Genomic DNA, 11190 nt, shown 5'->3' on the forward strand with positions numbered 1-11190 from the left:
TATCGAACCGATACCGATATTAATGCCGATATATCGTGCATCCCTAGAAAAAATGAAGTCTTTATTACGTAGTATTAGAATATTAGACTCCTTTTGGAAATGTGACTGGATCTTTAGGCAGTAAACAAGCTAGAAAAAACATTTTTAATTTGTTATAATTACAACTTGCTTTAAAAATGGATGTTGTTCAATGATCAAATTAAGGAAGATTAATTTTGATTAGAAAAAATATTTTAGTCATTGGCTKGACTGATTTTTAACCACATAATTAGTTTCCAGTGTTAAAACACACAAGGATTTAATGTTCTTGTTAAACTNCTTTTTAAAACCTTAACTTTTAAAATAAATATTTTATAAAAGGTATAAAATTACCAGTTTATTGAAAAAGAAACAAAAAGTATTTTAACACATTTCATGGTTAATTTTTTAAAATTGTTCTCTTGCTCCTGATTTGTCCAAACTGATGAATGTTTTAATAGTTTTTTTTTTACATTTGCGCAAATCAAAAAAGTCTAATTTGAAAAAGTTTAATGGTGTTATCAAAATGAAATAAATACACTATATATACCAAATAAAATCTGTGTTTTTTCAAATGTTTTATTACCACTGTGAACGGAAATAATGTCAGTGTTTGGTTTGAGTTGTTTTCCTGTGATTTTATTTAATACTGTACCACTGACTCGGTCCAGAATGATTTATTATTTTTGCACAGCAGCACTCAGTTCAACATGTTTGAGTCAGCGTTTCCCTCGTTACGGGACAGAAACTGTTCCTTTTGATTCTCTCAGAGAGCGGAGCAGATCCTCAGTTATTTGGGATAAAACTCACTCGTCAGTAGCAGTGAGGCTAAAACCTGCTGACATCAGGACCACAGAGCAGCCGGGCTCTGCTGAGTCCAGGAGTCCGGTCTGAACGGTCAGTTCAGGATCTTGTGGTAGGGGAAGAGGGGCAAGCCTTCAGTGAAAGCAGGGATGTCCTGGATGGCGACGGCGCCCGCCATCTTGGTTGAGACAGGAAGGAAGGTGAGCTTAGAAACCTCGCCGTACGTAGAGCCGCACAGCTCCTCCCCTTTYTCTCCTCCCTGGTATTTATCTCCTCCCTGGTCGTCGTCCTCCTCTGCACCGAATCCCACCACCTTCAGGAGACACGGGCGGGGTTTATAAACCTGGATTAAAGCYACATTTCCTACTTCCTCTGTCGAACGGGACGGCGAGGCTTACGTGAACGCTGAGTTTTCGGCCGTTTTGACCGCAGTGCTCCTGGAACCAGGAGATGAGCTCGACTCTGGTCATCTGCTTCAGAGCCGCAATCTGAAGACAGACAGGAAACAAAAGAAGCAACTCAGAAACTAAAATGATCAAAACTGGGCTTTCAATAAAAAAAAACTTATGAAGTTACCGTCTTCACAGTGTTGCAACATATTGATTGATTTCATGTGTTTGACAGAAACGTGTACTTAAAGGTTTTTACTCTGGATTATCTGTTATTTACACAGAACATTTGTAATCCTGATGTGTTATGGAAAATAAGAGGAAGGATTAAACTCTGGTTCTTAAAAATAAAATAAAATAAAATAAAAAATATATTAAACTTTTATTGTTTAACCAAAGAGACAAAAGGTTTAGGGATATATTTAGATGTATTTGTTTACTATGCTCTTATTTTGTTGAGTACATCAAGTAAGATGCAGGAACCATCAGCTACATTGACTATTTATTAAAAAAAAATCTAGAAACTAGTTTTTACATTAACTCCCTAATAAGTTTTGTATCATTTCACCTTAATTTTGAATGTCTCAGACTGTTGTTAGCAGAAGACAAAAAGCGCAGCTCAGAAAATCAGCACACACCCTTGATTACAATCTATATTTATTATTAAATGAGCAAAAACTTGATAAGTTCACTAGATGGCAGTAAAGTTTTAGGAACCGTGACAGAAGCAGAGCTGAGTTCAAACTGCTTCACCATGAAATCTGAGCTTTCACCTTTCATATAAATTCTCTGCCTTTTTCCCCCATTTTCTTTTAAATGATACTAATTATAACGGCTTTAATGTTTGTGTTTGAAGCTCTTATTTTTTTTGTCAATTTGTGCAAAAACAAATGGTTTGATTTTAACCAAACATGAACAAGAACCCAGTTAGAAGCTGGTATTTTTGTATTTCTAAATGTTTTACAGCACAGGTGAGGCTTAAATGACAGAAACAGAGCGACGTGTAAAAACTGAGCAAGCTGAACTAATCAAAGGAACAACAGGAGAGGAAAGAAAAGAAAAGAGGAACAGTTCAGGTGTTTCTGATGTGTGAATGTTTTCTTCTCACCTCTCTGTTGAGCCTGTCAAACACGTACTGCTGCGTCGCCACCTCGGACCAGTTCCTGTCCACCTCCTCCCCCAGGTGTGTGTCCTCGCACTCCTTCAGCTTCACTAGGGCCGTCACCTGGAGCGAACACTCTGCGTTAACACYCCGCCTCTCTACTGAGCTCATTTAGAAAAGTCAGGCACATGTTGATGTGAGTTTTACGCCGTCAGGAGAAGCTCAGGAAGTTTGCTGCAACTTCCTAATGAAAGCCACGACCCGACACACACACAAACATGAACACACACACACACACACCTGAGTGTTAAAGGCTTCCTCGGTTAAAGCGCCGAGCTTCTCCCCAAATGAACCCAGGAACTCCTCGATCTTTAACTCCACCCGCTCGGTGCTGGGAGAGATGAGAGTGAAGAGATATTATGGGCTGTTAAGTCATTTATCAGCTCCTCTGCTCCTGTTTCCGGGGGCCGCACAGATAAATTGTAGCCGGGGAGCGGCTGAGCAACCAGATACATCATACCTGGGGTTTTCAGGGAAAGTGGTGAAGATGGATCGTTTCTTTAAAGGTTCAAATTGTGTTGCAGACTCACTTGAATTTGGTGGCCTGCGTTTCCACGGTGACAGAGAAACCCAGAACACCAGAGGTGTTTCTGCAGGTGGGGTAGACATGGTAACTGCAGCAGGACACACACATACACACACACACAAAACAGCAGCTAGGATTAGAGACAAAACAGGGAATGAGGTAAAATTGCTTTGCGGTTTCTGTAAAATTCCGTTTAAAAAGTAACAAAAACACAATAAGAAGGTTCAATAGTTCTGTGCAGCTTTAAAGATTCAACACTTTGTACATGAATAATAAAAACAGGATTATTTTCTTCCTAAAAGTACAGCAGGCAGAAACTGTGTTACTGTACAGTGAGCTACAGCTGTTCATCCTCTGACTTTCTGTGTTTTTAACTTTACAAGCTAACAGACTTGTAAAGTAACTGAGTACAAATACTTTGTTTCTGTACTTAAGTAGAAATTTTGGTTATCTGTACTTCACTTGAGTAATTATATTTCAGGGTACTTTTTACTTTTACTCATTACATTTTTACACAATTATCTGTACTTTCTACTCCTTACATTTTTTAATGGTAAGAAGTAGAAAGTTGTTACTGCCGTTTTATTCTGAGTTGTTATTACTTAAACAAGTACTATCCTGATAAACTGTGTCTCCTGGATAGAGTGAATTTAACTGTGGTTGGATGAGAAGTATAAATATATACCATTCTGACACCGTATTACTTTGTACACAGTCCATCAAAGCGACATGCTGTTAGAAAAAATGTTTTTTGGAGAAGTCACCTCCCAATAAATGTCATTTTGGAAAATCTAACTGCTCACTTTTACTCAGTACTTTTACTTTTAATACTTAAGTAGATTTNGTAATATTCTTATACAAGACTTTAACAAAGTATTTTTATGATAAGATACTTGTACTTATACTCAAGTATCACTTTGAGGTACTTTATACAACACTGCAAGCTAAGTTCAGAGTTTCTTGCTTGTTTTAATGGTGGTAATGGTCTCTATCTTTGAGTTATACCAGAGATTATAAAGTAGGGTTTGGGCAAAACTGTATCGTGTGCAATTAATGATCAGAAAAACTGTCACTAATTAATATTTAGCACTTTSAGATGACTGCTACCAGTGCTGCGTGGTGACAGAGCAGAGCGAACACTACAGCTCCTTTCATCACCTGAAACTCCACCGTAAACTGGAGCGAGAGGAAAGTCAGGAAATGTGGGCAGAGGCCACAACAAACCGGCGAACGATGGAAACAAATCTGCTCGTCTCCTGCAGCTCTTTGCTGCTCGTGAGCAACAGATTGACTGYGAGCATCGTGGATTCTCAGCGAATGCAGGGCCTGGCTGTTAAAARGAAGAAGTTACTTTGACTGATTTCTAAGTATAATTTTAGAACACCGAAAACTGATTCAGAATAAAAACATGCAAGTGCAACCATTACTCGTTATCGGCCACAATTAATTATGACTTTTTTTTTTGGCAAATTGCACAACTCTAGGTCTTATATGTTGCTTTATCTGAAGCAGGGTTCCTACAGCTTAAGTTAAATTTAAGACTTTTATTAAATGCCATCTGAAATTAGATTTAAGACCAAATTCACAACAAAAACAAATTAAAAAAAAAACCTGCAACAATTTCACCCAAATATTTATTTTGACACAAAACAACAAGCTGTCAGAGGCATTCAGTAAATTATTAAAAAAATAAATAAATGTTACCAATTATTTTAATATTTGAGATGAATTACAATCATCCTAAGGGTTCAATAAGGCCTTAATTTTGGATTGATGAATTCAGTGCCTTTTAAAACTTTTTAAGGATCAGTGGGAACCCTGTGAACAAGTCTCCTTCAGAAAACCTCCCCGTAGCACAATGCTGCCACCACCGTGCTTCACTGTGGTGGTGACGTTCCCAGCAGGGGGAGACAGTGTGGTCCAGGACGGCCAAAACATTCAAAGTACATTTAAATTCCAGGTTGTGAGGTAAAAAAAACAAAAACAAAAAATGATACTTAGGGAGTAAATAGAAAAGTAAACTGGTCATTTATATTTTCAGATCTTCCAAGGTGCCAATTATGGAACTCTCTGTGCATTGCTGCCCAAATCAAATTCTGGAAGTGGTCATTTAACTAGATCTGTTACAAAAGGACAACTTATATTACCAACTTTTAAAAACTGTTACGGCCAGAGGTCTTTCTTCTATGTTTATACTAAAGCATGGAATGACATTCCTCAAAACATAAAGTCCATTTCAAAACTACAGCTCTTTAAGAAGAATCTTGTCTGCCATCTGCTGGACACTTTTTGTTGTGCTCATATTTAGATGTCTTATTTTGCAAATGCTGCCTTCCTGAAATTTGGTATGCTTGTTTGTCTTTGTGTCTATGGTGTATAATGATGTGATTGTGATGCTGTAATTCTGAGTGTTTTATGTGCTGCAGAACAGGAACCTGATGTAAAACAGCAATTATGCTGAGTCAGGCTTGATTTTTAATAATCTTTTCCTGTTAAATAAATAAATCAAATCAAATCAAATAAAAAAAAAACAGGTGCTGAGTCAGTTAAAAAGCTTTAAGCTCACTCTAATGGGTTCATAATCTGCTTCAACCACAAACACATTAAACTGAAATGCTAATACAAATAACAGGCTATAAAAGTTTAAAATATATATTTACATTACATTAATTACAAAAAAACTCCAGCAGAAATGACATTTTCTCAGACATGGCAGGTTTCAAAATAAAAGTGGAAGGTGTTAATGGAGACTACAAGAACTCACCCCAGAGTCTCTTTGGTTCTGAGGAAATCAAAGCAGGGTTCCTCCATGTGCATCTGAAAAACAAAAACAAAACAAAAACAGCGGCTCAGTCAGACACAGAGGCACAAGCAGCTGAGCCGACGAGATAAAACAACAACTTATAGGAGAGTAAAAAGCAATATCTGTGAACGCTCACCACCAGCAGCTCCATCAGTGTGTGCTCCCGCAGTGTCTTTGGACCTGACTAGAAGAAAAGCAGAACAATAAATGAAAGTAAATAAAAGAATGAATAAAAACAAAAGAAACCCCTTCCCTCATCATATTTAAGGCCTGGCTGAGGAAACACTAAACTTGCCACTCTTCAGGAGTTTTAAACTGAAATTATCTTATTGGGAAACATGAACTGATTTTGCAAACAAACATGGGTGAGAACATGATCGCCCGTTTGTTTTCAGAGGCAGGTGATAAAACAGGAGAGGATAAATTCTGGTTTTAGAGAAACAAACTGTATTTCTGGTTTACCTGATAGTAAACTGTGACCTCAGAGTTGGCGTCTCCTTTATTGAGCGATTTCACTTTACAGATGTGGTGTTTCTGAGGGAGCTCCACCACTCTGAACATCACCGGCACCTCCGCTGGCAGCTTGGAGAACTGCAGCTTACTGCCACAGCAGACGAGAAAAACACGTAGAGGAAATAAAACAGAGTGAAAAAAAAAAAGAGCGGAAAAGCAATAACGAATCCAAACGATGTTAATTATCTTGTGGCTGTGGATCAATTTGAGCAAACGGTGTTTGTGTTTCCAGTTTCAGATTAACAGCGGACTTACTCGGTGACATATTGCAGGAACTGCTCTGATTCCTGTTGATAAAATACAATACAGGATAATGAATAAGAAAAGTGAAGAGAGGGAATCAGCAAAATGAGAGGGTAATGTCAAACACACGGAAGTGTCATTCTAATCAGTCAACATTATCAATCAGCCTGCTTGTGTGTGACCTGAGAGCTGCCTCACTCACAGCGCTGCTGAAGTTCCCCTGCACCAGGCCCTCCGCCAACAGCTCGGCCCTGAAGCTCCGGCTGAACTCCATCAGCTCCTCACAGGTCAGACCGGCTGTCAGAGCCTGGTACTTCTCCACCATGGACCAGCGAGAGTGCTCCAAGATCAGCAGGCGCACGTCCCTGAGACAAACGGGGGGACAGAGGAAGACTTTAAGTGCTAGAGGAGATGAAAGGGACGGCAGGAGTGGGAGGCYTTTCTGTTTACGTCTATCACATGTTCCGCCATTAGAAGGCAACACAGACTCGGTAATGATTCACAGTCCAAGAGGAGAAGTCGGGGTGGGGGTGGGGGGACGGACGGACACAACGTACTTGCCGAGCTTCTCCGGTTTAATGAGGATGTTGAAGTAGGTTTTCTTCAGCTGCTCGGTGAACATGCTGAAGACTTCATCAGAGGCAGAAAAACCAGCCAAGTGGTCAATTATCAGGTGGAACAGCAGCTGCGAAGGGAAGCCGGGGTCAACGAGTGAGACTGAAGGGTCTGCATCGATCGGCATGTGGTTTCATGCAGGATGCAGGTGAAAGGAGTTGACTCACGGGCAGCTTGTGGTTGAATCCTTTGACCCTGATGACCAGGCCGTGCTCGCCCGCCACCAGTTTGTACTCCAGCTGAGCCACCTCAGCCTCGTAGGCCGGCTCCGCCAGGTTGTGACCCAGGATGTTTACCAGCAGGTCAAACAAGACGACACTGAAGGCCAAAAAAAAAAAAGGGTGAACATTGGAAAAACGAAACATCATTAAAGCAGAGGACGTAGAAGAGCAGGAAGAGAGAGAAAAAGGGTCGGGTCAAAATAAGGAGAAGCAGCAAATTAAATAAAAGGGTAAAAAAAATCTAAAGATTATAGAAAACTAGAAAATAAATTTTAAATGTACACTGCAAAAACTGTCCACCTAACCAAGTTTTAAAATCTCATATCCAGCCAAAAAGTCTTTTTGATCTTGTTTTGAGACTGATTTACTAAACAAGAACTGATTGTGTAAGAATAATAATCTTGTTTTCAGAATGTGTAAGATTATTTGTTTTGTTAGTCTGAAAATTTGACTCAAATTAAGTCAAAATATCTGCTTATGGAGTAAGAAAATTTTACTTGGTAAGATTCTTGAAATACTTGATTTGACTCAGTTTTTTCTTATTTCAAGAATCTTACTAAGTAAAAAATTCTTACTCCATTGGAAGAAAGTTTTGACTTTATTTGAGTCAAATTTTCAGACTAACAAAACAAATAATCTTACACATTCTGAAAACAAGATTATTATTCTTACACAATCAGTTCTTGTTTCGTAAATCAGTATCAAAACAAGATCAAAAAAAGACTTTTTGGCTGGATGTAAGATTTTAAAACTTGGTAAAATGGACAGTTTTTGCAGTGTAGCTGCTGTACAAGATTCAACATTAGCTTTATTTTAGGCTAAACTAGAAAAAATGCCTTTATTCTGAACTAAGTATAAAGATATAAAGATCAAAATAATTGTTAAAGCTCTTGTCAGAGGCTCATTGTGGTCACCACTGGTGGCCACAGATAACTAACTAGCTTTGCTAGCTCATAATCCCCTAACTAAAAATATAGCTTTGCTAACACTAAATATGCAGAAAAAAAATAGCGGAAGCAAATACTGAACAGCTGAACAAGTAAAAATCAGCAAAAGCTAACACTAACAGCTAATTGCTAACCGCTAGGACAACTGTCTGCGTCACGTCTTTGTCTACTTTCGGCTGAAGACTGGCGTCATTGACACAAACCTGTTGATGTTCGTTTGATAGTTAGCTGTTGGTAAACTTAAAGTTGGGAAAACCTAATGAGCAGAAGCTAATTGGTTTGCTAACAGTTTTCAAAGTCAGTGAAAAAGCTAATCCGTTATTAGCAACTAGATGATTAGCGATAACCATGCCCACTAACTGGTGGTTTCACCAAGTGAAACACTAAGTGAAACATAAACCACCAATGTGTGATAAGCCAGATCCTAAAAATACTTGAACGGTTAGCGGCAGAAAACTGATAGTAGCATAATTTTTATGTGTCTTTTGTATTTTATGCGGGAGACGTGGCAAGTTAAAAAGATAACTAGGACTTCCAGTTTTAAATGATTTTGAGCAAAGTTGGAGATTTAAACAGCTGTGAAAGAAATCTACTAAAATGAATTGTGGGAGTAATAGGAGATTGTGTGAAAAAGATTTGAACATTTTTGGAAAACTCTGGGAAAAAAAACTTGTTTTAAGTTCTTGCAAACTTTGTCTAAGACGTGCAATGTTTTCACCATAAAGTCACCGCACTCTATTCCTGACTGAGCTCCAGTTTCTGTTGTACTTAAAGTTGGGCAAAATTGTATCGTGTGCAATAAATCATCAGAAAAACGGTCTTAATATTAAATATCTGTCTTAATATTTGGCGCTTTGCGATTAGTGCCACGGGATGATGATTTATGTTTGTGTGCGACGCACTCTTTAGCGTGCATGTGAGCCCATAACGAAACAACAATGGCAGAAGGCGATGCAGAGCAGATAACAGTAACACTATGAACTGGTTTAATCACCTGAAACACCGCCATAAGCCCGAGTACGAAAAAAGCAAGAAAACTACAACAAACTCTCTTCCAGCAAAAAAGAAACCTACTCAGCTGAGAATCCACAATGCACTCAATCTGTCCCTTACGAGCAGCAAAGTAAGATCAGGAGATCACATGAGTGAGCTGTGGTGTAATTCTTTACTAAAGATATGCTGCCATTCCACACTGTGGAAAAGATGGTTTTTAATGTTTACCATTTTAACATATTAAAATGAGGACGTTGGTTTGACTGATTTTTAAGCATAATTTTAGAACACAGTGACTGATTTAGAGTGAAAAACATGCAAGTGCAATTGTCATCATCATATTACTCAATAATGGCTAAATGCCACAATTAATCGTGATAATTTTCTTTTTGAAAAAATTGCCCACCCTAGTTGTATAATTTACATGTTTTATTTCAGGATATGGGACAAAAGCAGGAGTTGTTTCAGCGCTTATGCATTACAGAATAAATCAGATGTCAAAGAGGTGGAGACGATCCAACAGATGAAAGCAGAAAACAAAACTGGATATTTTATCAGCTCACATTTAAAGCCTGAACTTACTTCTTAGCAGATTGTTGGATTACTGGAGAGATTAGGTGGAATCTGACGTAGGCTGCAACAGCAAAAAAATTAAAAACAAAAAAAGAGCAAACAGGTTTCAGTGCTTCTCTGTTAGGACTAATTATCTTTTTCTTGTTGCAGAAAACACACACACACCTTTGGGGATTTTGAATTTGTTGTCCTTCTTGTACCACAGACAGCCCTTGTCGCTGGCGGCTATGCGGACAGGGAAGTCTGTGTCCGGGCAGTCAGAAGGCTTCAGGGTGAAGTCAGTGGCTGAACACAACAACAATTCATCAACCCTCCATTCTGTACAAACTCATACATTACAACTCAGCTTCAGCAGGTCGAGTGCATCCGTTTGGGGATAAATATGCAGCCGAGAAATAGCTGGTTTTCTCCGGTGATGGATACAGTAACCTTTGGGTAAATAGGTAAAGTCAACATCATAAATATGAGCTCGTGTTTGCAGCAGAGCTCGTTTGTTTCGATGCCATGAGAAAGCCGTGTAAACTTCATCAAGAGCGCCATCAAAAAGTGATTACAGTGTTGTGTAAATAATAAAACTCAAGTCTATTTTAGCCCAACAGGGAGCTGCATAGAGTGTGACATGAACACTGCAGCTCCTGTTGACTGATTCAGCATCTGTTGGAAACMGAAAATACTGCTTGTTTGTGTTTTACAGATGATATGATGTCATGCATGATGGACACAGGGAAAACACTTATGATTCAATAAAAATTTGTGGCTCTAAAATCCTATTAACGAAATTAAAATGGGACAAAACTAAAGATGTTGCCCAAATGTGGTTTTAAATCTTAAGAGGTTTTTAAAATTTATATCCTGGTGAGAAATTCACTGTCTGAAAAGCAAAACAGTAAAAATCAACAAAAAAACTGAGAAGTTGTAACAGGTGAGGACCTACAGGAACAGGATAAATCATTTTGAGAATACTGGCTTTAAAGTGCCTGTGACATCCAAATGTTTGTATCATACATGAATAATTTTTTTGTGATAACATTGGAAATGCTGCAAAAAAATTTCACGCAGCTGAGATGAAAAGTGGTTGAGATATTTGCATGAAAAGTAACAGGAAGTGATGTCAAAGGGGAATGTCTGAATGTAAACAGAGCATTGCTACAATGTCTGACACAGACTGTAGAGAAGAATTTGATTTTTTTAGGTTATTTTTAGTCTCTATCAGAAAAAAAAGAAAGGTCGGAGTTCAAATCAAAGAGTTCTCTTTCTTAAAAGAGTTTCCATTTGATGTCACTTCCTGTTTCACTTCAATTGAGCCAATTTAAAGAGTAACTTACCCCCAAATTAACTTTTTTTAGCTGATAAACTGTCTAGAATGTGTCTAAAATGTTATAT

General features: G+C 38.3%; 1 protein-coding gene across 4 annotated transcripts in view; it reads right to left on the reverse strand.

Annotated features, from left to right (window-relative positions):
• Positions 1 to 576: 576 nt before the first annotated feature.
• nrd1a (nardilysin a (N-arginine dibasic convertase)) overlaps positions 577 to 11190 on the reverse strand; it is a 51452-nt gene continuing 40838 nt past the window's right edge. For all 4 annotated transcript variants that reach the window (XM_014009793.1, XM_014009794.1, XM_014009795.1 and 1 more), the window contains 14 exons: positions 9973 to 10092; positions 9817 to 9868; positions 7241 to 7391; positions 7016 to 7143; positions 6661 to 6823; positions 6471 to 6502; positions 6165 to 6303; positions 5839 to 5886; positions 5664 to 5716; positions 2904 to 2987; positions 2614 to 2704; positions 2320 to 2436; positions 1221 to 1310; positions 577 to 1135 (listed from right to left, as the gene is read on the reverse strand). In XM_014009793.1, the coding sequence (XP_013865247.1) occupies positions 917 to 1135; positions 1221 to 1310; positions 2320 to 2436; positions 2614 to 2704; positions 2904 to 2987; positions 5664 to 5716; positions 5839 to 5886; positions 6165 to 6303; positions 6471 to 6502; positions 6661 to 6823; positions 7016 to 7143; positions 7241 to 7391; positions 9817 to 9868; positions 9973 to 10092 (1487 nt within the window). In that variant the 3' untranslated portion in view covers positions 577 to 916. The remainder of the gene's footprint in view (positions 1136 to 1220; positions 1311 to 2319; positions 2437 to 2613; positions 2705 to 2903; positions 2988 to 5663; positions 5717 to 5838; positions 5887 to 6164; positions 6304 to 6470; positions 6503 to 6660; positions 6824 to 7015; positions 7144 to 7240; positions 7392 to 9816; positions 9869 to 9972; positions 10093 to 11190) is intronic.

Source organism: Austrofundulus limnaeus, unplaced genomic scaffold (assembly GCF_001266775.1).
Source record: "Austrofundulus limnaeus strain Quisiro unplaced genomic scaffold, Austrofundulus_limnaeus-1.0 Scaffold61, whole genome shotgun sequence".
NCBI classification, from domain to species: domain Eukaryota; kingdom Metazoa; phylum Chordata; class Actinopteri; order Cyprinodontiformes; family Rivulidae; genus Austrofundulus; species Austrofundulus limnaeus.